General features: G+C 41.9%; 1 protein-coding gene across 1 annotated transcript in view; it reads left to right on the top strand.

Moving 5' to 3' along the window:
• Positions 1-26,763, top strand: part of LOC115396489 (exostosin-1a-like) — a 41,906-nt gene continuing 15,143 nt past the window's right edge. The window contains exons 1-3 of the mRNA XM_030102375.1: positions 1-1,885; positions 24,259-24,352; positions 26,619-26,726. Of these exons, the coding sequence (XP_029958235.1) occupies positions 933-1,885; positions 24,259-24,352; positions 26,619-26,726 (1,155 nt within the window). The 5' untranslated portion in view covers positions 1-932. The remainder of the gene's footprint in view (positions 1,886-24,258; positions 24,353-26,618; positions 26,727-26,763) is intronic.

The following is a 26,763-nucleotide window of genomic DNA, read 5'->3' as shown; positions in this document are numbered from 1 at the left end:
GTGGGACGGCCGCCCCGCACCGCTCCGCCTGGATCGCAGTCCCTCTCGTCTTCCAGGCACCGCTCTTGTTTTCATGTGTCTTGTTTGCAAGCCGCTGACGCTCCGACACTTCAGACGACTGGTGGAGGAGTCGACCTGCGGGTCGTGCGTGAAGGAGGAGCCCGGGACTAACGGAGAGACGTAGATATTCCGGGGGAGAGCAGAGACACTTTCCAGCCTCTTTGAAGCCAGCAGCGCTTAGCTAACAGGCTAACTGAATGTTTTCACAAACTAGCATGCTAGCTAGCTGAATCGGATGGTCTTTTCTTGTTGTTGTGTCGGCTAAACAGGCAGTCTTTTAGAAATATAAAAATGTACCTTTAGGATTGAAGTTAGAGCTTCGTGGCTGCTTCTCGAAGCGGATTTATTGAGATGTTTGGATAGCGGTGTCCGTTTGGTTCCTGATTTCCAGAGTAGGGACAATAGTGAACTGTCCGGGCAACAAGTCTGGCACACATCTTTACTTTAACATCAAGTTTGCAGCCATGTTGTACAGTATTATGACCGGTGTGCGTTTGGTTAGAGACGAATAGTCCGTGTTTGATGGTTGTTAAACTAACAGGAGTAACGTTCAAAGGGAGGTCGGGTGTGCTTTGAGATGCCGAGATTTGAGCGCACCGGGTCTCTCCGCTAACCTGGAAACCCTGCTGTCAGCTAGTCGATACCATTATTGACGAGGAGACGGAGTGGATGAACATTATAAATCGCCCACATGCGTTGGATCAGTTCCCGGACTTGTGAAAGGCATCTGAAGCAGAAGGAGGGAGACGTGAGCGCACAGCCCTTGCAGCCCGGGGGAAGATGGCGGAACGATCCCGCAGGAGGTGGTGAAGCCAAAACTTCGGGACTGCTTGGATTTATCGCCAGACATCTTATCCCAGATCTTAGGACACATGCAGGCCAAAAAACGATACCTAATCCTGTTCTCCGCCGGTGCGTGTCTCGTCCTGTTGTTTTGTTTTGGGGGGATCCAAGTCCCGCTGTCCAGACGGGGTCCCAGCCGGCGTGATGACCGCAGCCTCGCTGGCTTCCAGCACGGGGCCCGGTGGCGCCGCTACCCGGGCTCCCTGCTGCCCTTCAGCTCCTGGGAGCAGGGCCAGAGCGACGACCTCACTGAACACATATCTCCCAGGCAGAAGAGGGACATTAACTCGGGCATCTACACGGGGAAACGCTGCCGGATGGAGTCCTGCTTTGACTTCTCTCTGTGTGAGAGGAATGGATTTAAAGTTTACATGTACCCCCAGCAGAAAGGGGAGAAGCTGTCAGAGAGTTATCAAAACATCTTGTCCTCTATCGAAGGCTCCAGGTTCTATACACCAGACCCAGGACAGGCATGCCTGTTTGTTCTTAGCTTGGATACCCTGGACCGGGACCAGTTGTCACCCCAATATGTGCACAACCTGAAAGCTAAAGTCCAGAGCCTTCCTCTGTGGAACGGAGGTAAAAACCACATCATCTTTAACTTATACTCCGGCACTTGGCCGGACTACACAGAGGATCTTGGCTTTGACATCGGCCTTGCCATGTTGGCCAAGGCCAGCATCAGCACAGAGAACTTTAGGCCGAACTTTGATGTTTCCATCCCGCTTTTCTCTAAAGACCACCCAAGGACAGGAGGGGAAAGGGGCTATCTGAAGCACAACACGATCCCCCCTTATAGGAAGTACATGCTTGTTTTTAAGGGGAAGAGGTACCTAACAGGAATCGGTTCAGACACTAGGAACGCACTATATCACGTCCATAACTCTGAGGATGTGGTCCTCCTCACCACTTGCAAGCATGGGAAGGACTGGCAGAAGCACAAGGACGCACGCTGTGATAAAGACAACGCCGAATATGACAAGTAAGTCGTTCCGTTTCATTCAGTGGTTGGCCAAACTATTCATGTCATGTTATTCACCCCCCCCACACAAACTGCAGGTCACTAGAGATTTTACCAAGAAATGATTTACCCACTAACACCGAATCCTTGCAGGAAAGTTTTTGCAGTGCTGAACATCAGTCAGGTCTCCAAGGAGTATGTTGAAGCTGCATTTTCTTTGCATCATCTCCTCAGAAAGTCTCCTCATAAGATCCAATCAGAAATTATTTCTCAGTTTTCCTAAACCCACTGGTTTTGTCTCAGGCTGCCTAATTTTAGGTGAACAAGCACTAATACTGAGTATTTTAATATGATTTAAAATCAATAAACACTTAAGTAGATAATGTTAAAGTCTGTGCTTTCTGTTTGTTCTAGTAAATAAGTGCGGTTTCTCTTGTCACTGTTCTGCCTTGACCATGTCTGGGCTGCTGGGCTTGTTTTTCCTCTCACATGCATATCTGCAGTTCCCATCAGGAGCAATTTGTTGACCTTGTTGTTTTTAGTAATATATCATTGATTTTTGTGTTTCTGCCTTCTGCCCTGTCACCACCACTTTTAAAGTAACCAGGGCTGTCATTTGATACATTTTTTAATTAGTTAATTGCAGTCTTTGTGAATTGTTTGCCATTAATCACACTTTTCTTTCATTTAACGGTCTGTCATTTTGAATTTGCAGAGCATGAATGCACAGCAAACGGAGACATGATTTGCTGCCATTAAGTCACACTTTTGCAATATGTATATTGCACGTGCCGATGTCGCGATAAACGTGATATATTGTGCAGCCCGCTTCTTATCAGTGCTAAGATGATTAATTTAGTTTAGTTTTTGCTTAATGTTATCATTTACTGCCTTCAAAATTATAGCGTATAAAGAAAGGTCATTCAGAAAGTGTCATTATTCTTTCCTCATCTGAAATCTATTGAGTGCTCACATTTCTTGGATTTGATTACTTTCCATTTCAGTGTCTAATTTACTCAACCACAACTTTCTGGTAGACGTTGGTAATTTTTCATTATTTCTCAATAACTGTGACTGCACTGACCAAATCTGACATGATGAGGCTCAGATAAGTGGTTATTCTTCACAAGTGCTATTGTAGTGTCATTCAATTGATACTACCGTCTCTGGAAAATTTGCTATTCAGCAGTGAATTAATCTGCTTCTTTTCCTCCACTTTCTTTTGACATCTCCACCAATTGTACTAATCTAAATACTGTCTCAGAGATGTTTTTCAGGTTTTCCTAATGTAGAGACACATGTTCTTTCAGTTATGGTGATGCTCAGTCAACAAAGATATTATCCCTTTACTATTCGTGGCAGAGGCATTACCGTTTTCAAAAGTTCCTGTGACCATCACAGGTCATACTGCAGTGCCATACTGTGTGCTGTGCTGAAATCTGATGAGCAAACTGGCGTCTGTCTCCCAACACTGACCAGTGGGATTCATTTTGTGTCCCCCTCAGACTGTGCTGTGTTGTTACTGGTGACTGTGTGGCTCTTTGGAGTGGATTAGTGGGGACAAAGCTGTGGTGCCAGTAAGGGGAAGCCACTCTGGTCCCTGTTTGCTCAGTCATTTCCCAGACTAACCCAGCTGCATCAGCCAGGAATGCCCTCGCCCCCAACCCGTGTCCTGCGTGACCCTCTTGTTGCATAGGGGGCTTGTTGCGATTGACCCCAACATGTCAACTCGCGTCAGCGATGTTGTTTGTTAAGTCACTGATCTTTTCGCAGAATATTTCAGTGTCAGTTATGACAGCTGCCTGCAGAGATCCTCCTTCCATGGAAGTCAGAAGCTTCTTCAGATGTGATTTCAAATCAGGATGTCTGAAATATTTGCTCGCCTCATTTCCATAAAGGGTTGACATGTTTGATGTCTCACTGGAAAGTAAATACACTGTGCTCACTCACCTAATACCAACATACCTAATTCAACATATCACTCTTAAGGTGTGAATTATCTGTTCGCTCCGTAACTCTTCGCCAGCTTGCTGCCAGGAAGCGATTTCACATGGTGAGATGAGTGGCATCAGAGCCCCAAAAGGAAAATTAATCCTCCTGTCATTAAATAGCATTGGTGGAGGATTGGGCTTTGAATATATCTAGCTCTTACCAGCTTGGCCTCATTGCATGCTTACAGTATGCTCAAGAGTTTTCGGTTAATATTTGTCAGTAAGCCACACTGCTATCAATCAGCAGATTTTGACTTCATCCCCAGTCCCCAGCTGAATTCCTGTAATGTTAAGTAAAATTAATTCACTGATCCTACCATCACTGTGTCCTTGTGCAGGTTTAGCTACATCCATCAAGAAACTGTGCATGTCATTGAAGCTGCTGGAGTGAAAACGGAGTAATTGGTTGAACATATTTGTGATTGCTTGTCCCCCTTTGTGGTTTATCAATAGTAACTTTTGTTTGGTTCAGCCGGATAAGTTGGTGTGAGTTAAGATTTTTCGTGTTTAGTATTCAAAGGCACTGCTTCTTGTTTGAGACATTAAGGAACTGTGTTTTAAATCACTGCTTCTTAAGCTCAAGCAACTTGCTTGTAGTCCTTTTCCACCTGCCAGTCATGTACCGTGCAGTCAATTAAAGCCTCGTATTTCTTGTCTTTTTTTCTTCATTACCAATACTTTGCCCCTTTTTTTCCACTTCGTTTCTAACTGTACTCAGTTTTTCCGTTAAGTGTTCAGTGAACACTAAGCAGGCCTGTAATTACTGAACGCTTACATATTATTGTTGCAGACTTGTCATAACAGATATAAATCAAAACAAGTTTTTCCTGTATGTAATTACAGTGATGACGAGACCTTGACAAATAGAGGAATTGAGACGGACTTGTTTGAACCATCGTTCATTCCCACGAGCTTTCTTCTATCACAAGCCTTGTTTTTAATTCAACCAAATTTGTTTTTATCAAAGCTTTTTAGATTTTTTTTTTAACGCAGTTTTCAGTCTCAACTGCTTCCCCTTAGTAGATTGTTTTAGATTTGAAAAAGGCGAAATAGCTTCAGCAACCAAACAGGTGCAGCAGAATTAAAGAAGTCATTTAATTGTTCTGAAATCATTTTCCAGAATAAGGCTTGAAGTCCATATTAATGCCTCAAGTAGTGCTGAGACATCAGCAAATATGAAAGAAATTACAGAATTAGTTGGGGGGCAATATTTTCCCCATGCACCACTTTTTTTAGTGGTTTTTGTGTTCATGAAGCAGGCAAAGCAAAAAGTGCATTTCTCTTTCAGATATCATGCATTTTTTATTAGAAGTTTGTTTGTGCTGGATCTGATAAAAATATCTCACAGTGCAGTGATTTTTTTTTTTCTTTTTCAGAACACTGTTATAGGCTGTTTAGACTGCCGTGTGCTGTCTTTTAATGAAGTTTACAAAAATAGCTTTAGTCTTGTGCATCTTGTGTGTAAAGTTTGCGACCGGATGAATTTAATGTTGTAGGTCAAAACAAGGTCTGAAACACTTTTTTTTTTTTTTTTTTTGAACATAATCACCAAGCTTGTGTTTCACACTGTGATATTGATAGTGCAGGTTTCATATTTATTCTAAGTCCTGCAAAATGTGTTTTGTTTTTTCTCAATTAATTGCTTTCAGGGCTTTACTCACCACTACTGGGGTGATTCATAAGTCACGAAGAGCCGAACCTAGACCTGCTCCCCATCGGCGCCCTGGCACCAGGCTGTGCACGCCTTTCCAAAGCAGTTCGACCTGGCACAGTCACTCATGTGGGTGGGACACTCAGGAAAGAAGCCAGTTGCCAGGGAGATCGATGTTTGTTTTTAGGTCATAATTCGACTTTGAAAATGAAGAATGTCTCTGACTTGTACTGTGCTGTAAACAACTCACTCGTTGGAGGATGCAGCAAATTGTAGGTGGGGGGGTGGGGGGAGGCTGAGCTCTTCAAACCAGTTGCCGAGATTAAGCAGCTGCCTATCGGGCACATTGAGACCGCAGTTAAGACATTATGTTTAACTCTTCCGTTTGGTGTATCATTCATTGGCGTGTCAATGCAGCCTTATGGGTCAGACAGTGCAGTCTGTGGTCTAACTGGGTGGAAGTAATACTTTGTGTGCCTGGATGTGGTCCTTTGTGCAACAAATCCCTCTTAGCCTTTCCCCACCGACAACAAGGAAGTTGTGACAGACTGAATGCAGCCTCCTACCATAATTACCATGTAATGGCCATGCCGTTTTCAAGTAATCGTTGGGACTTCAAGCTCCAGATGTCGGCCATGGATGAATTGTAGTATTTGAAGAAACGCACACCCGTATATTGTGCATCTGGGAATGAAATGGCATTTCACCTTGCTCCATTTAATGGCTTGCCGTTCTGCTTTTTTATGCCGACGCTTTTTCTTAATTACAAGTCTGAGATTTTGTGATTAATAGTTGAACAGTGTGCTGAAGTAAATGAAATGATTTGTTTGTGTTGACAGAGCTTTACTTAATAGAAAAAAATATCGTTGAGATTTTTGATTTCCTTCTGTCCTTGATTGATGATTGCTTCTGCTGTTTGCGCGTCAAAATGCTGTTGACAGTGCACACAATAGAGAGAAAAAAATCATCTTGCGTTTTGTATACAGAAAAAGAAAGTTTCAAACAAATACACAAGCACCGAGGAATGCTTTTTCATATCTGTGCTCAACAGGCAGAAAGTATACCTTTCCCTTCAGTACTTATTCCGAAGCTTTTCCTCCTAAATTATAAATATCCTCTGTCCTTGTGCATGAGAATAACTTCATATGGATGCTGATTGATTGTCTATTTAGAAAAGCGTTTCTGCTTTACAGAGCCAGGCCAGTGTATGGACACCAGATTTTATAGACTCTACCTTTTAATCTGTTTCTTTTGAACCTCTTTGAATTGAAATTGTTAATAAAGCTGGTATGTCATTAAATGATCTAAAATGACATCTCAGGTCTATATCCATTTTTTGTTGTTGTAAATGAAGTGAGCGCTATTCACTTTTTCTTTTTTTAATCCGTCATGGACCCGCGCTCTCCTGGCCATTGGTCGGCCTGCTTTTTGTTTCTCTCTTCACAACACCGTTCTTTGGATATCTGCACCCAGTCACTGTGCATGGGGCTTGTGAAACAGCCAGAGGAGAGAAGAAAAGCTACAGCAGGAGGCAGGTCAGATGCAATTTTAACCTCAAACTGAAAGCCCTCTCACAGCTTGTTTCCAATTAAGAGGCCCTGCCAAGTGAAAGCGTATGAGCAGGACGGAGCGAGAGGTGAGGGGAGGGTCGCAGCGGTGGGAAGCAAACTGCAAGGAAGTTGGGGGGAAGAGACGCAGGCACAAAGAGGACACAGCAAGAGTCAGAGAAGCTACGAAATTGAAGGAGAAAAGTGAAAGAGAGAGAGAGTGGCAGACAGAGGAGAGGAAAACACACGCCAGATATCCAGCAGTAAGAGGTGAGTGCAGTCGCTGGCTGGATGCTGACGTTGGCCTGTTAGGTGTATTTATAGACTCGCAGGGTTTTAATCCTCAGTATTGGCCAAAGCCCCTAGCAGAGGGCTGCTAGCCAACTTGATGCAGGCTTTACAGAGCTTGGGGAAAATGATAATGGTTGTGGGGAGGATGGTCGATCCGAGTTCCTGCACAACAACTATAAATGCTTTTTACCACCATGTTATCAACATATCGGATAAATTGCTTGTATTTTCTTCGAATAGGCCACTTGTGTATTTTGTGTGGAGCTGTAGAGCTAATTTTGTTTTGTCACATGCTTTTAAATAAATTATTTGCATCATGTCATGGCATAAATTTTGAATGATGTAAACATAAGTTCTTAATGTACCTTCAAAGCTTTTGCATCCTCCTGATATAGCGCCATAAATCATAGTTTAGGTAGTGAGATCATGCAGACCTCAGTGAAATGCTGCTGGCAGATGAAGACTCAATCCTTTGTCTCAAATCAAAATTTGTCTTAAATGACTTGACAAGCGGGTTATGATGATGGTATGTCACATCAACGTCTTCTCCTACATAAAAGAATACCAAGCAATGTAGAAATTGAAACACATTGCCAGATTATCTCATATCTTTGCCGTGCTTGATGTAAAAAAAAAAAATCATCTTATAATTTAGCTGCACATTAAACAAAATAAAAAATCTGCTGCAACATCATTACTTAGGTTCTCTGTTTCGCTGACCAAACTGCCCTGACCCATTAAGGCATGGCCACTGAAGACCCCTGAATGCGTGCTTTGTTATTGCACCAAAATGTGAGCAGTAAACCCCTAAAGCAACTGGAAATTCAGTGTTGGGCCTCCATGGATCAGACTTGTTTGTCTAACTCTTGCCACAGTTGCTTGATTGGATTAAGGTTTGAGGATTTTGAAGTCTAAGAAAATGTCTCAAAGTGCTTGGTGTGTTCCTCAGACTACTCCTTATCCATTTTGCATTGTGATGGGTAACGTTTCCCTGCTGTACATGAATGGCTATATGTGCTCTGCATCTTTTTTTTTTCTTTATCACCACCAGTTATTTAGTCATTGCAATTTTTGCCACTAAAAACTGCCATGTTAAGGGATTGCCACAGAGATTTACAAAGTTTGTATAAATTGTAACACTCGAGGTGTTTTGGGGCCTACAGTATTGTACACAGCGCATTAACTGCTGTGTTTGTTCATCAGCATCTACCAGCAGAAAACACTTAGGCCTGTTTAGGCTGTTTAGCTGCTTCAGACCTCATTAATCCATGTTCCTTTGTTAATCCCATCTATCTGGGCATTGTGTTTTTGTCCGGACAAGTTAGAACATTGTTCAAAGGACTAAATAAGTGCTGATTTTTATGTTTATTATAATTACATTGTTCAGTCTTTTGCTCCAGCCCCATTCACTCTAAAATCTTTGTCTCTGTTATGTTTGTGGCTTACTTCATCACAAAGCTGCAATGTTATGGTGAATTATGTGGCTACACATTTCGAAAGGATCCCTTTTTTTCTGGAGGGCTCCTGTACTTACCATCCTCTGTGAGTCAGCTCTGCTCGCAAACCGTAACTGTAAGAACCGGTTCTGTTGGAAAGAGCTAAATGATACACTGGGCTGAGAAGATGGTTGGTAAACCACAAAACCGCTCTGCACAGTTCACATGTCCAGTCTTCACTGGCAGTGACCTGGAAAGGGCATAGACACGACCGCACAATCATTTTGGAATTGCCAGTGTTTTAAAAGCTGTCTCTGGTGTGTTGTTCTTGGCCTATGGCGTAAGATAAAGAGTGCAGAGGTGGTGAAACGGGTTGTAATCCATTAGATATCAACACGGTACGCTTCACAGCAAGAGGCAACGGTAAATTTTCCTTGTTCGTCAAATCCCAGTCAGACATACAGTTTTACATTCAGTTTAGTTTCTGTGACTGCTGATGCTTATTGTTGTGAGCTGCTGCCTATTATAGTTTGTGTTAGAGTATATTTACAGTATATACTTTGCTATTGTACTGTTTAGCCAAAATACCAGACGGTAGCCCACCATGCAATACAGTAATGGCAGTTCAACTAAATGTATGTGGCTCTGTCCATCGTGTTGTCAGTTTAGCTCAGGTTTCACATTTCACAGTTGTATAAATCCTGCATAATAACAGTATTTGTTCTCTTCACTGTTTATTCTCCCGTGTACCTGAGGCTCTGAAGTTCTCAGCAGGATGAATGTCATGCAGGGATATGCTGGCACCCATGAACCCAGACAACAATAGGTTGAGATGAGTTTTTCTGAACGCTGTGACTGAAATCAGGTTCCCTATCTTTTTCTGCTGACGTTCATCTTGTGAATGATGATGGACAATAGAGCAGGAAATATGTCAGTGTGACGTACTGAGCTTTCCTCATGCCTCTGTTCTCCTTTTATCTGAGAATCAACAGTATCTCATTTTTGCGGATATATGATGTGCTGATATTTTCAAACTCTTTTGGCTGATGACCAATACTATCAGAAGCACATTCTGTCATCTTTTTGTCATGGTTTATGTGCACTGTAGGATGCAGACATTAAAGGAAAAAAAAAATCTAATTTAAATTCTGTGATGCTGGCTAAGCAAAATTTCAGATTATTTCAAATTACAGAAGCTTAGATGATGCTCATTCTTATGTCCTTGACATAATCGGGTGTACTGAAGATATATTTACTTTGGGTTTTGGCTTTCTTTTGAAGAATTTGTCTTGCCAAATTGCACGTTCCATTATCTTGTGAATGATTACTGCACGAAGGTGGATTTTTTTAGGTCAAACTTCCAATATATCATAGTACTCCGTTAGTGAGGTGAAGGGCATCGCTAGATGGATGACATACAATTTCCTTTGACTTGAGGGATCAGATACTGCTCATATCACACTTATTATAATGGAAGCAAATGAGAGATAACTGAGTAGTCACGCTATTGCATAAACTGTGTTGTTGATCTCGATCCACAGATCATGTTGTGGGGGGGGAAACAAATGACTGTAGTGATAAAGGCCAGAGGTGTGTGAAGCTGTTAAGAGTGTATTATTTATATCTGTGATGTTATCTATTTGAGTGAGGCTGACAACCTATGCTTCTGTTCATCAACTTCCTTTTTTCAACTCGATAAAATAAAGCCACACATATGTGAGTTTTAACAGGCAAACGTCTAGAACCTGATCTGTTTTCCAGATGAGTTCAGACTTCTTGCTTTTCGGTTTATTGCCATGTCATTCAGCATCAGGGTTTATAGTCGTGGGTGCGAGGGTGAACACAGGGAATAACTATCAAAGTTCACAGCCCGTGTGTAAAGTACACACACAGGCAGAGAAACCTCTGTTTCTTCTTGCCTTATAAAGCGAAACCTTTGATGATCATAGTGTTGTTGTATGTTTGAGGTTTAATGGTTTCCTTTTTTCGTCCTTCTGTTTTCCTTCCACAGGCAAAGAAACCTCTATTTCATCTTTCCTTATAGAGGCAGTGGGAGCCATCTTTGTCTTGCATGTTTGACATGTTTGAGTACTTTAATGGTTTCCTTTTTTTTTTTTTTTTTTTGGTCTTCTGTTCCTTTCACCGGCACTCACTGATTCAAATTCAAATTTTTGTGTATTTGCCTGAATGGGTTTTAGCTGCACTCTCACTCTCTTTTGAGACCCCTCGTCCAGGACGGAGGGCAGTTCCATTTGTTTGCCATGCTCTCCCGTCTATCTTAGCTCTTGTCCTGACAGGATGATGTATGTCTCGTCCTTGGTAGCCATGTGCAGGTGATGAATTCCACTTGGAATCCCAAGAGAGTGAAATGAGGAAAGGGATGTCCACATGGCAGGAGCAGTCTGTGACCTATTCATTCCATAATAAGGCAGAAAGTAGGGGTTGATGCCAGATCGGCTTGCATGTGATGGGGTCAGGGCGTGGAGAAACAAGAAGCTGAAATGGTAATGAAATGTAGATGTCACTTGACGGAGACGCATATGAACGCTGTGACATTTGTTAAGGGTGATGGCGGTTCCATTTCCATCTTAATGGTGGCGCTTTTTGCACTCGGGGCAGATTAGGGAGGCCTGCTGAAGCTGCTGATGTGCCATTGTGCAGAAAAGTGCTGTGCGGTCTACCCCAAGCCTTATCTGTGTTTCGCTTTCTGCAAGATCAGTTGTCACCTGCTGATGTGACTGTGGCGGGCTGGTGGTGTCAGAAAAATTTCAGCTTTGTCTGACAATACCTTCACTGACACACAATGAGATGTATAAGCAAGAAATGACGCAGGGTGTTTTGTATTAATATTTGACACGTTTCAGCAAAGCTATGTGAGGGAGCATTTAGGGACAGCGTTGCAACTGAGCGGAACTGACTCGTCATTCAGCGAGCCGGTGTTCGCGTGACCCATGAGGCACATTTAAGTCTTTTCAAACACTCAGATAAGTTGCTTGCTGGGTTTGACGAGGGCTTTCTCAATTATCCCTCATGTACAATGAAATATGTTGTGAGAGCTACATGCAGAATTAAGTACCACTCTAAAAACCAGTGCCAGTCAAATCCTGCGGGCTTTTAATCCCTCGGTCAGAGGAGAGAGGAGACCTGCAAAGCCACAGACATCAAGTCAGTCATTGTCTATGACTGTTCACTTAGTGTCACAAAGTATTTTATGTGATGGCACATGTCCTTTTTGGAATATATTTGGATGTTATATTCACTGTCTTACCGTGACTTGCCTGACTGCTCACATTTCATTGCATATTCTCAGCAGTAGACCCTCATCACTATCAGACCACGGTGTGCTCCGTTAATGCAGTCACACTTGGCGCCATCAAAAAATTACCAGCCACTATGTTGCAGTGTTGGCTCAGTAGTGACTTGGCTCATCAGATAAAAGTCACACAAACACACTCACAGACACACACAGATACGCTATCTCCCGCTTTCCTCTCTGGACTCCACTCTGTCAGATAAGCTTTAGCGCCGCACTGTGAGGGGATGGGAAGCTCTCGTGCAGCAGATGATAACCCCGAGTATGCGATAGTCTCAGAACTCTCGTGTGAAACGGTGGCCTCACTCAACCTGTACTTTGTCACAGTCCCAAACAGATTAAGTGACCATTTAAACCCACTATCATGTCAAATTTGGGGAATTCTATCAAGATCAAAAGCAACAAAATAGCAGGAAGATTAAAATGACTAAAAAAATAAAAAGGGATTTGCTTCCTCAAACTGAGTGCAGCTGTTTCCTTTATAAACCATTTTCTGATGTCTTACTAAAAGGGCAAGAAGGAAAAGTTCAAACTGAACTGATTAAGAGAATGATTTGGAACCCATTGGCTGAGCTTTATACAACATCCTTCGTTTTCTCACCCGGTGAAATCTGTGACTTCCTCTTGTGAGGTCACAACTCGAGGGCGAGACAGGAAGTGTTGTCTTTGATCTTTCCTGCTGTTCAAACTAATTACCTGCCTGGAGCAGCAAGCACTGCTGGCCGTGGAATTCATTACCAGACGATAAAGCTTTGTTCTTAGCCGGCGTCTCAGCAAAAATTCTGAGGAATTCAACCGTCTCACTAAGTACTCCAAGTTCCTTTCTGAGATCAGGTTAGCGTCTGTCTAACACTGAGAGTCTGGTGTTGATGTGCAGAGGATATTTTTTGTGCTATCTATGTTCTCCTTAATAAAATGTGTTGACAGTGACAGAGCAGGACTGAGCTTTAAGAGACTTAGAGTAACTATGAACCTTGCTGCCCCATCTTGTCTTCTCTCTGTCCTCCTTTTGACCTCGGATATTTATTTATTTATTTTTTTTTTTGGAAACACTTTCAAATCTAATTCTCCAGTAACTGAAGGTCTGCACAGCATTTCACTGTGTAATTTGAGGTACAGCACTTATTTTTTTCTCTTCAACTTCACAGGCTAATTTTGAGGATAAAAAAAAAAAAAAACATTTTATGAGGATTATCTTGGCTGACATTTCTTGTATTTTAAATGTATCATAACTGGGAAATTATATGAAAATGCTTATTTTTATACTTTTTTGCTATTAAAAAATTATAGTTATTAATTTTTCCCCCCGCTAGGTATCTTAGATTGCATTTCTTTCTCTGTTCACGTCAAAGGCTGCCGTGTACAGGACACAGATCTTTGTGGCAGATAAGATTTCGATTACTCTGCTCACAAATCAGTGAACACATTGTTTATGTAAAACTTAATTATTTTTCTTGATTTTTGTTGTCAAGCTGTCGGCTAATACAAACCTTGATTTGACTAATGCCTAACACGGTCAAGATGTCCGGTTTTGCCACTTTTAGCTAGCTTGCAGCGTAAGGGCAGATGCACCATGCATGGCCCAAGGGGGGAAAAAAATCACATAAATTGCTTATACTTGCCAGTAAACTCACCAGCAGACATGCAGTGAATGAGACATTCCCCTCTGTATCTTTCATCTCGGAGAGCATTACTGATGTTAGCCAAATGCAGCAGACTTCTGCTAGTTGCAGCAATTTTGTATATCCTCTGGTAAAAACTGCGGTATTTTTCACTTTTCCGATCATTCCGACTGCCGTCACCCTATAATCTCTCTCTCAGTCGGAGGCAGTGGGACTTCTCTCTCCTCTGTGGTCTCGTAATTGTGAGGTAATCATCTTTTCCCACTCGAGAGCGAAAAGACTGTGTTTACACTTCGTTTTTTTGGCGGCTCGTCTTGGCGAGACACTAATTTACTCTCTCAGCAGCGGAATGAAGCCGCTCTTCTCATTACTTCACACTGGCTTTGCACTTGCAGCCCTTCTATTCCCAGGGCACTTGAAGCTGGTAGTCGTCAGCAGGTTGGATACAGCGCCTGGTTTCCCCCTTCTTATGAAAGTTGGTAAACTGCATCAGCTCTGAGATGTTGTTTGTTCAAAACCAGATATGATCTTTCAGTATTTGAATAATCTGGAGAGAACCTGTGAGAAAAAAACTGCCTCTATCTCTGGTTCAAACAACATAAAGGTCACTTGACTGTACTTTTTTTGGCCCATTATCTCGGCAACGTTTAAGTCAACAAAGCTTGTGCTCTCTTTTATACTATTGAGAAGTCATTCAGTTTTCGAGTGATACCATGTGTAATAGAGTTGATCTGAGTCTACCTGGAGTACAGTTTTATACTTGAATATATTTGAAATGCTCAATTTTTCAATTGCTACCTGTCAGAATTTAAAATGATAGTGTTCAGACCTGTTCACGCAGTCATCATTAATCATTAATCTGACATGACCCGATAAGCCAGTAGCCTTGCTCTGTTAGAGCTACAGAAACACTCCACCTGTGATTCAGAGGCCATGTTAACTCAATATTTTCTGTCACTCACAAATTGTGTTTTTTTTTTTTTGTTACTGACGACAGAAGAACTGGAAGGCTGTCTGTCATTTTGAAGGATTAGATCAGTGAGGGGGAATCTTTCACAGTGACTTGTTGTCAAAATGACAGAAAAATAGAAAGTGTAGTGCAATGGCTTCTGTTGTGTGTGACAACTCATAAACAACTCCGACAACCAAACACAGTAACTTGGAAAAGGACCAAATTAAACCGAACAATAATGCCAATTAACAGCAGCTGTGGAGAGCTGCCAGCGGCAACATTCATTAAGCTAAGTGGCTTTTGCAAACAGCAGCATTGTAGCATTTGTGTGCTTATGAAATATTTCAGATGCACAAAATTTTTATTGTTGTTGAAGAAATTAATGTGGTAAAAGCTCCAAACTGCAAGAAACCTCATTTGATCCTCAACTTTTGTGTTCTGTCTTGCTAGTGTAAACTTTTCCTTAGATACAAACATCACGCTCCTGAGGTTTATCTTTTTACCCTGAGTAAATCACAATTTGTATTACTTTCACAGATAAAATAACTACTGTACACTTTCATTAATTATTCTCTCCTTAAAACAAAAAACCATCCTGTGGATTTACATTCATGCATGCACATGCCAGTGTACATGGCCCAGCGTCTCAGCTGTTGCATTACCCTTTAGATACTGCCCAAAATCACACCCACATACAGGCAAACAGAAAAATGCTTCAAAACAGCTTTTGAGTCCTAGCCTGAGCAGCCAGGCCTTATCTAAATCCCTCTCCCTGCGCAATGGGTATTGGATCAGAGCCGACGCCGCCCACACGTCCATTTGATGTTTTGCTGATAGCAGACTGATGGTCTGAGGCGAGATAGGTATGACAAAGACCTCTTCTCCCTGTCGTGGTGATTGTCAAAATCAGTTTACCAAAAGAGAGAAGATCCTAGGAGTCAAGTTAGACTTTTTTTTTTTACCTGTATTGATCAGATGTTGTAAGTTGCACACAATCCACTGAATTTTAACATTCTTTTCTTTCCTATCTGCTATTAGATTTCCATCCACTGTGGTTCCATATTTATGTGATCCTCCAGCAACTCCTGTCATCACATTTCCTCTTGCTCTGCTGTCCACTCGCTCTTTCATGTCTCAGGTCCCATCCATTCATCACTTTCTGCTTTCCTGTTTACTTCTGGCTCTCCTTCCTTTTTTGTCATGCAACCCCTCTTGCCTGCACTATCTGCTGTTTCACATTTTTCTCTCCCTCCTTCCTTCCATCCAGCCATTCATCCACCCTGCTTGGCCCATGAACAGAGACATTCCTGATCAGGACTTATCTCTGTTGCAGAACAGCCGCTGCCTCAGCATCACCATGTCTGCAACCGTCTCCTATGTTGCACCGTCACTCACATTACTCTACTGCATTCCTTAACTCAGATGTGGTTTAGATCAGTCTCCTTAACTTCCCTCTTGTGTTTGATGTGGGTATTTCTTCATATATGTTTGCATGCATTCAGACAGGCAGACATTTACGGTCATTTATTTGTTTGATCTTTTTTTCTTGCTAATCAGTTCTTAAAATAATATTGTGGTGGCTGGGTTGGATCCACGTGCGTTAATTCAGTGAAATGCGGTTTTAGGGTTCCTTGATTGGTCTACATTATTCAGGCCTCCTGCCAGGTTGGGATATATGATGAAGACCTCATGGATTTATATCCTTCTTAAACATTCTCGACTTTCACAAGAGTTCAGTGGAGTCTGGTTGAAACATTGTTTACAAAAAATCAGTGAAGCTCAGCAGCTCAGAAACATCTTTTAGATAAATAGCTTAATCTGGTCATCCTCTTTGTTGAATGTACTAGAGCTGGGTGATGGCTTGGATTGACTCGGTTTGGAGGAACACTTTTTACAGATGAGGTTGCTGCTTTTTCCCCCTATTGAAAGAAAGGGTGTATGAGATAGATGGAGCACATGCCACGGGTGGGGGTCGGGGGGTAATGAAGAGTGATTGAGTACTCATTGTAATTATGTGAATTAACCTGGGGTCATGTAATGTGGTGGAGCTGGAGACCCTCCTCTGTGTGCCTGTAAATGTTTTATGAAGCTGTCTTTGAACTCATTAACCAAAGGAAGATGGCTGAGCCCGGGGTGCCTCGAGGAAATGAGTACAGGCTTTGTCTTGTTTTTATTTTTTTTGGGTGGGGAGCAATACTGACGTTAACTTTCCCTTACCCAATTGACTCTGGGGAAAAACACATAACGCTTCTTGAACCCCACTGTGCAACAATGTAGCTTTTTTTTCTTTCCACCCTGAGAAATGATAAAGTTTAACAGCCAGAGAGATTGATTTGTTCAGCATCTGTACTGCAAATGAACACATGCAGTGACTGTAGTCTAGCTAGATGGAAACTTTTACTGCAGTTGAGTTAATTTCATTGATTGCTGGAAAGAGGCTCGTAACTACTTCAATTTAGCTTGATGTTTCTTCCAACAGTCAAGTTTATTTTTTCTGCTCAAAACCATAACCTCGCATTACAGGCGACTGCGGTCTTTAAAGAACAGCTACGAGAGGAGGGTGTGCTGCCCTAACATGCTGTGATTTCATTGTCTCTTTATGGTAACCTATAAAAATGAAGCCTGGATTGTGAGCGTTGGGTGTCCCACCTCCGGAATCGTTTTCAGCAGCGCAGGACACACTGAGCTGCGACAAGGTCTACTTTCATTTGGAAAGCTGAGACAGAGTGAAGGACACACTTGAATCGTACGCTTCAGGTGCTCCAGCACATCCACACCCGGGTGACAATGCCGTTTTGTTCTCTCATCAGCACTTCTGAACAGGTTTATTTCAATTACATTCTTATTTTCCCTGAAGCTCATCTGCCATCTGCTTTTTTTATTCTACTGTTATACTTATTTATCCCTGCTTTAGGCTGTGTTTGCCTGTACCAGCGCTTCAAAAAAGTTTCACATCAGTCATGGCTTCAGGTAAAACAGTCAAGATTAACTATGTCATTAAATGGAGGGTACTGCAGTGAATCTCATTCATAATGGCCTTAGCCGTTAATCTGTAATGTCTCATCCGTAGGCTGCTTGAGTATTTTAAGCTCTGTAACTTTAGGCAAGTTAGTGTAGCTCTCTGTGTAGTCATTCTGTCCACCAAATTGCATGACTTTCACTCTTGAATCTACTGAATGACTTACTGGAATAGGTATTGCTGTGTAAATTGAACCCACAGCCACATACACAAAAATATTACTTTTCCAGTGGGTGGATTGCTGTATTGGATTGGTGTACCAGTTTCCTGCAAGCTCAATAAAACCACAACGATCATATAATGTTTCCACATTCCTCAGGGATTCCTTTCTACAGAGGTCTATTACATTTTTCCAATACCAGAAGCCAGCCTGCTTTCACATTGGAGTGTGTGGGATGCTTTTGTATTCAATATCAAGTCCGTGTGTTTGAGTGGCTTGTAATTTTGTCTTTGCTTCTCTGAAAACATGAGGTATGTGAAATTATAATGAGAGAGTTTTCCCAAGAGCTTTTTTTTGTTTTTCCTCACAGTTTTTGCATGAGAAAGTGCGGGGTCTTATTATTCCCTCCCGCCTGTCACTGTGTGTTGTACACGTCTTTTTCCTGGTGTGCGATCTTGTCAGGAAACAAAGCAGCTGGCTCAACGAGGCACTGCTAGTGTCTGAAACTGATCTGATGTGTGTCAAGATCAAATTGAAGCTTTAGTATGTGTGTGTTTGTTTAGTGGCTGTGTGGGGCTTGGATATAGGGTGCAGTTGTCAGCTGCAGCTTTTTTTTCCCCCCCTCCTCTTTCCCCTTTCTCATCCGATGACACTCACTTTCACTCAGTGCCTTTCAGGCTGAAATTCCTCTGGCTTGAACTCACCATCCCGGCAACAGCCAACTGCCTATCAACTTGGCTGAACTGTGACAGAAAGGAGGAAGCAGAAAATTAGATATGAGGTTAGTATGGTGTGGACGTGGTTTGTAGAAATGAGGTCGTAGCAGGGCTACCTTCAGTCTCGGCTCCGAAGTTCTTGGTGGAGGATTTCTCCTTGAGATTAGGATTCAGTTTATCAATTGCGGTTGTTGTGCATCTAGTTAAATCTTGACCATGAGTGAGGGAGACTGTGGTTTGAATCCCTGTTGTGGTAGAAAGTGCATCTGGAAGAAAAAAAATAAACCAAAACTAGCCAACTCTACTGTATGAGACATTCCCTTGAAAATTGGCCATCATGCTTCTTTATTGGCCCATCATTGAATCTGGATGAATGAGTATGGAGTGTGATATAAATCATCTGAGTAAAAACCACATCTTGTGAGCTACTTTCCAGACTTCCGGGACCATGTTAGCGTGGTTTAGTTGCTAGATTAATCTTTCACAATCACATCCCAAGCTGTAACATGCCCTGAATGGGAAAACCTCCCTCGAACATTTCATCTACTATGATAGCCCCTGTCCTCTACGCCAGAAAATATGCAGCACATGCAGAGGTTTAAGCAAAATCTAAGCCTAATCTTTTATGACAACAGACTAAATGAAATTAGTGTCCTGACTGAACTGTACATATATTGTCACTTTAAATCTCTTCAGCGTTTTTACCTAAACACTGGCACAGCTACTCGCACGTTCGCTCTCATGTGTAACTTGCAGTGTACAGAAAGCCGGCTGCTCTGACAACACTCCTTCCTTCCTCCTCAGCTATGAACAATTTCATTGTTGACTAAAAGAATCCCACTGCGTTTTTGTACAAACACAAGTGCATAAACCAAAAAAATGGAACTAAATTACATTTTTCTTTGTAAAAATATGAATAAAAGAAAACTGAATTTGTCTGCTATGAATTGATCACTTTTTTTTCCTTGCATTCTGGAAAAATGTACAAATAAGCTTGGGCCAGTTCTTCTCCCAATGTTGTTGGGATTTAGAATACCTTCTATGTCGACGCATGATGCCTTTTCGGTATCACTACAAGGTGGCGAGCTTCAATCAGCGTAATACATTAGTCTGTGCTGTGACAGTGTGCGATTGTTGGTTTGTTCCCGTCAGACCATTTGAAAGTGTCCGTGGTGGACGCGCTGCCTCAGGGCAGAGGACAGTTTGGGGGGCATCCCATCTCGACTTGCCACTGAGCAGCTGAAGCAAGGCGTCCTTTGATGGCAGTCCTCACTGTGAGTTGTTATGTTGTAAATGTGTGTGGTCTCTTGCACAGATTATGAGAGACAAAAACATTGGCTGTTCTTCTGAGTCTCCTCCAGCACTTGACAAAGTGAGCCGTGCATTTCTTTTTCTCGCCATCCACTCTTGTTGCTAGGAAACTGCTTGATCTTTTTTTTCTTGACCCAGCTCACTTCTTGTTATTCTTTTCTCCTTCTGAATCACACTGTGTTCCTTTCCTGCAATCATAATAATAAATGACATTTAATTATATCCATGAATGAATAGATTTATATGGAGGTGGCATATCAGTAGGTCTCTCGCAGCTTTAAAACCCAAGACTTTTCATTTTGCTGCCAAGTGCTTTCAAATCCCTTTTTTTTTTCCTTCTTTTTCTATAAGAGACTTTGAAAATTGAGACATGTACGAGAAGGGGACTATTTCATTATTGATCTCAGCAAGTGATGCTAAAATAATGATGCCGCTTTAGTTACGATTGACTCATCTCTCTCTTCTTGTGGGTGCAGGGAAGTGTTTGCATGTAAAGAGAAACTTTGTAAAGAGTTTATACCAAACAACACCGATGCCGTTCCAGGTTTTTATGTTGGTCTTGAACCAGAGCCACGGAAGTTAATTGTTTCCTCGGATTCATTACAGTTTACTCCTGAACATGGTATTGCTGTAATTTTGCTAGTGCAGGTTGCAGACCTTAAATGTCAGCTGTGTACCTGCTCTCTTCCACTTCCTCCCACTTGACACCCACTGCATTGAGTTGATATGTAAAGTCAAAACTGGCTGAGAAAATGACACCCACTGGCAACTGAAGCCGAAGCACTACAAGTCGTTTCACAATACTTGGATGTTTTTTTTTCTTTACTCCACGTCGTTCTCATCCTCTCTCTGTCACTCACGGACACAAAGCGGTCACACAGTATAACTGCCGGTTTTAAAACATGGTATTTTCTGACCAAGAGGAACGGCATGGTCAGGAAATGTCAACATTGTGGCCGCCCTGATTGAACAGTTGGTCGATTTTAAATCCTCAGTGAATTTGCAGCCACCACATGCATTTGGTCAGTGTGTGTGTGCACAGCTTTACAAACACATTATCTGCTTTGTTTGGGGGATTTTTCCCATTACAGTTTATTCTCGAAAACGATGCACATCAGATAAAGCAGATATTCATTCACCTATGATTTAAATCACAATTGGTTTTCATTGTAGACCAACAGGATTCAGTATGCATGTAATAGATGAAGCGCTTTGTTACCGTTAAAATCTGCCAGAGAGCCCCACCCTACGCTGGAAGACATGGCGATTAAACGCAGCTGTGCCACTGATGGCAGGTGTAGCTCAGCTTGGTGATGAACCTCCGCTCCTAATTGGACACACCTGGTGTCGAAGTGGAGGATCGTTACACTACAGCCTTATACATAAATAATCTTCCTGTAATTTATTTTTCTTTCACACTAGTTTTAGTGTAAGTATAAAGTATTTGTTTTAAATTAAATGATGAGGAAGTTACAAGAAAGATCAAGCTACGTATGTTCATTTGAACTGTTTTATTGCTCTGTAATAGTGACCAGTCGTTTCTTTTTCTCGCCGGCAGCCATCTGCATGTCGGAGCGCTAAAAATATGGGACAAGGCAGGATTTGCCTCCTATCATGCAGAGTTAATTGCTGACTGTGCTGCGAGATACAGAATGTGACTAACTCCTCGCTGACATACATCCATTTTTCCCCCCTCTTTTTTTTTCCCCCATAATAAGCTCTGTCTGAGAGTCGGCATGCAGTGCACTTGAAAACATACAGAAAATGCACTCCCAGACACCAAGTTGGTTCAGGAGGAAGTTGTTTTTGAACACTCATCCTTAACGTCTCCAATGACATGCGGTAGCATACTGTGAAACTGCTCCTCCCCACAGGCAGCCATCTGGAAGAGCATGGAAGAATGGAGGTATGTGGGGAGAGGAACATCTGCTCTTCTCAGAGTTTGCAGTGACAGGAAATATGATTAATGGGAGATTTACACCCAGACGGACCCAGATACTGCACCTATACTTTTGTATTTATAAGCATGTAAAGTGGTCGGTTGTTGCGCGTCTGATTGTTTGTTGTCCTTAATGATGACTGATTGTGTCTGTGATGGATCCAGATTGATGAATCAGTTTCTGGTGACGGATAAAAGCAACATCTGTGATGGTACCAAGTTTGTAATATGGTCTTTAAAACCGTTTTAATACTCTGATCTGACAATGTACTGTGTTAATAATGGCTTTCTCTCTGCATCATAGTGTATTATCTACTGTATGGAGCTTAGCTGCTATTATTATGTGCTTTTTGTGGCTGTTAAGCTTATCCAAAGTCTCTGTGTGTAGTTGTTAATTGTACATAGGACGAGGGATTGTCCAGATGGACATTTCAGCATCCCCAAAGCTGATTGGGCATGATTTTTTTTTTTTCCCCCCATTTTTGTCTCATGCATGACAGAGGGGTAGCTTTAGGTGATTTTGCAGCGACTTTTATTAAAATTTACTAACTCTTCTCGGGGGGGAGGTAGCACTTCAACAGCATCAGCAATGTCCATGTTTACTTTTAATGTGCAGTTTAATAGGTTTCATTTTATTTTAAATCAGGAAAAAGTTACCATTAGTGACACTGTCGGTAACACTAACAACTGATGTAACAGAGTGGCCTCAATAGACTATTAGAATTAATTTAAGGCCTGTATTGCTTTACAGTTACAATAAATAAAGAGAAGTATTTAACTCTGAAGAAAGTAAACATGCTGAATGCTCAAAATATGTAAGAATATTTCTGGCTTCAATTAGTTCTGGGAGACTAATAATGTTCCATAGCACTGCAAATGTAATATTTGCTCATGTAAAACTGTTGTCAATATTTATATCTCATTAGGAGGTGCTGTGTGTTTCCATATGCTTCACATGCTTTTTTTTTTCCTCCCGTGTTGGATCTTGTGTGTATTATAATGAATCCTAAAAACACCGTTTCCCTTTTTTAAACTAAAGGCAAACAAGAACATCGGTAATGCCAGAAACTCATTAATGAATATTAGATTCGAACAACACATTGGAACATAAAAAAAACCCCTAATCACATATACTGTGTGGATTTCCTGGTTTGATCCAATTTTGTACTCTCAGCATTGGTTCTGCTTTTGCACATTTGATGTTGCATTTAAAAAAAAAATATGACTACTACCATCCATTTTTACTTGACAAATCCCCCAAATACACATCAGCTGTAATTGAGTGCTTTTTAGAAAACTTCAATAATACCAGGTCTTGGGTTTGATGGTTTACCTGTAAATGGTTATTGCACTGGATGGGCCAAATGGTCATTTGTATGGTAATTTCTAAAGATAGCCCCGAGCCTTAAATTGGCCTTCTCTCCTTTTCTCAGCTCGTGGCTTGATTAAAATGAGCCCACATTAATATTAAAGCCCTCACTAGATCTATTTTTTGTTACTTGGAATGCAGTTCATGTTTCTGCCGGTGCATCGGTGTGTTTGTGCTCAGCTTTTCCCAGTTGAACATGATGTGTGTCTTCGCTGTGCACAGACCCAAAGAGTTGGAGTAATTGAGCTGATAGATCAGGCCCGTACAAGACTTCACCCTTTTTTTTTTTTATTGACACTTTGCTGCACTCTTAATAGAGCACACAGGAGTCAAGCCTTAGGCATTTAACAAATCAGTTCATAGACATTCTATACAGAAAGGTCGTGGAAAATCACCTCAGGCACAGATGGAATACAATTTCATAATTTTTTCCAAGCTTTCATGAGCCACGTCATACATGTTTGTATTCTCGTGAATGTAAAGTTTGGGTTCCAAGATTCTCCCCAGATTTTGCCATGAAAAATGTTGAAGAAAAGACGCTTTTCTCGTCCTCCTTCATGAAACCCAACCTAGTGCACAAGAAGAAAAAAGGCACACATTTTCGCACTCTCTCCGGCACACACGTAACGTTGACACCGAAGGAATTCCAAGCAGCTCCTTAATCCAAGCAAGTGCTGACTGAGGCTTAGATTGGATGGAGGAAAAGCCAGTGATGTTTAGATGTGCGGGTGAGAGGGCAAAGGGGTTTAAATATAGGTGGCGAGAGGGAAAGAGGGAAAAAAGTTCACATCAAAGAACAGGATTTTTCCTGGAATTACAAGCACTTTCCAGGTATTTCATTGTTAAAATGAGGTTATTTTGCATTTCTGTGCCTTCACTAACATTAAGCATAGATTTTTGTGTCGTGTTCTCAAGGCCCAAGACATTTCTCGATTGCTCCTTCATAAATCTGTCATGTCTGCAATAATTTACCTTAAAACACCAATACTTTGTGTTACTGTTGATGTCTTCAGTTAAATGTATGAGCTCATCGTAATGTGCTTCTCATTTCCTTTGCTGTTTCCTGTTATTCTGCAGATACGACTACAGAGAGATGCTGTACAACTCCACGTTCTGCCTGGTTCCTCGAGGACGACGACTGGGGTCCTTTCGCTTTTTAGAGGCTTTGCAGGTCAGTGACTCACACACAGATGTTATTTATTACTGCTGGCCTCGGTTGTTATTATTAGACGTTAGTCAGTTTCAGTGGGCGTACTATAGCTATGTAGAAAATGCAGAGTAAATTATTCATATTCTTGAGGAATTTGTGCCTGATTTAGCTCCAGCGAGAAGCTGCCCTACATAAACTCGTATTTCCAAGTTCCTTAGATCTCAGGTTGCTCACTTGGTTGAATAAGAGACGTATTCAGCAAACCGCGACAAGCAGCCGAACATGACACTTCAGGTACAAGTTGGACCGCGAGGAGAAATGTGTGAGTCTGGAAATCGTATGAGCAGGCAGTGAAGCCATCGGTCATTGCTTGATATTGGGACAATCGTATGACGGAGGTTCTTCCTCTGGCTTATAAACATCCACTTCCAGTAATTTTAGCACTGTGCAGCTGGTAATATTTAAGCTTCCTCTGGCTCAGTGTCCTCGCTGCTGTTCCTGCCATCTTGTTTCCCTTGTCTTTTTTTTCCTCAATCCTCTGATTTTTCCATTTCTTTGACTTGCTACGCCCACATGCTTCAGTAGTCATCACAATAGATGAACTGTCCTGTTGAAAATTGTGCTGTTCATCATGTTTCGAACATTTCTGATCTGATATCAAATATTTTTTTCACTACACTTTTTCATGTCGTACATGAACTTAAATATCTTAATGAATTTCAATACTCAAACAAATCCCTCACGATAACCAAGTCAGCTCCATACATTGTCGATGGCTGGCTGCTTTTCAACGACACAAATTGTTCCGATGAGTTTCAGACACCTTTTCTGACCCCGTTAAAGAAATCTTTGAAGGAAAACAGCGTGGTAGCGTTCAAACAAGGTGCTGAGACTTTACAGTAAACAAAGGATCCTACTTCAAACTGAATGTGTTTGTGCTATTTTTAGTGGTTTATTAGAATTAGCAGTTATTTCTTCCATTGTGGCGTCCTGTCGTAATAACCAAAACAGGTGGGAAGAAGCCATTATTCATGTTACGAAAAAATGACAATCAGCCATAAGCTTTACTATTTTCTTTGTTTGAGTGATGTGTGTGTCAGACTCTGTAAACAGAGGCGCTGCTAAAGCAAGCAGAGGAAATAGTAGAAGAGCAGAGATGTTTTTGTCAAATAAGAACGATGGCTTCAGAGTTTACAACAGGAGACGGGCAGTGCCTCAGTAGGGAATAAAAAAAAGAGCAAAAATAATTACACCACAGGGGAGCGAGGAGTCAGCCAAAGTGAAGCAGTGGACTGATGACCAGATCGACACAGGAAGCAGCAGTGCGGCTGGGCTTCAGTTGGTATGCAGAGGTTTACTGCTGCGTACGGCTGCTGCATGGCCGAGAGGCACGAGTGTGCCCGTCAACTCACAAGGCATTGCATCTGAGAGAAGATGCGCAGAATGAATACAGTCGATCTGTGATTTTTTTTTTCTTTTCTCCCCCGAATAGCCATTTGAGAAGCGTTGCAGTGAGCTGTGAAGTGCAGAAGTTATGCGACAGGTCAAAGGGTCATGACTTCTGCATTTGCAAATGCAGTTAACCACAGTGCTCTCAAGCTGATTTGCCCTGTGTGAATACATAGGTAAAGCACAGTAGCTTCCCAGCGGGTTGCCTCCTTCACTAATGACACCGAAGAGATTAGACGAGCTCTGCAGCACTGATACAGGAATGTTTGCGGCCTGACGTGTCTGTGTGTACGGTTTGTGCTTTGACCAATCGGTGAAAGGTACCCTGCTTAAAGGATTAAGGGGGTCCTTTACTGCTGGTAGGATTCTGTGTTGTGCAGCTCTTACTCACACAAGCAAACAAACAAACACAGCCGTGTTTGTGCACGCACAGGCGAATGGGTGAGTGGGCACACAAGGACATGCAAACACTTTAGTGCAATTTCATTAATCTCTGAGACTCCATCAGAAGATTAATTCTCGCATGCTTTTCCACACCACTTATTATATTGATCATTTTCATGAAGCTGTGCTGCCTCATCAATTTGAGAGTCGTTCATCCAGGTGCTGCTGCCGTTGAGTGCGCTCATCCTGTTGTCTAAACGGCTTGATTTGATTGGACAATAATCTCATTTTAATGTTGCCCATAGAATTAATGGTTATTCAAGATTTATTCAACTGCATACCACAGACTGAAAGCCTTTATTGTTAATATAATGAGTCCCGCAGGTTGTTTTCTTGGGTTTGTCTTGTTCAACAGACATGCGTTTTGTTTCTCTGTATGCTGTCCCTCCTGCAGGCTGCTTGTGTGCCAGTGATGCTCAGTAACGGCTGGGAGCTTCCCTTCTCGGAGATCATCGACTGGAATACAGCGGCTGTGATCGGGGATGAAAGGCTGCTATTACAGGTCGGCCCAGTCGAAACATGAAAGAAAGAGAGCGAAC

This window comes from Salarias fasciatus, chromosome 11, assembly GCF_902148845.1.
Source record: "Salarias fasciatus chromosome 11, fSalaFa1.1, whole genome shotgun sequence".
NCBI classification, from domain to species: domain Eukaryota; kingdom Metazoa; phylum Chordata; class Actinopteri; order Blenniiformes; family Blenniidae; genus Salarias; species Salarias fasciatus.
This window is presented reverse-complemented; position numbering and strand designations above follow the sequence as displayed.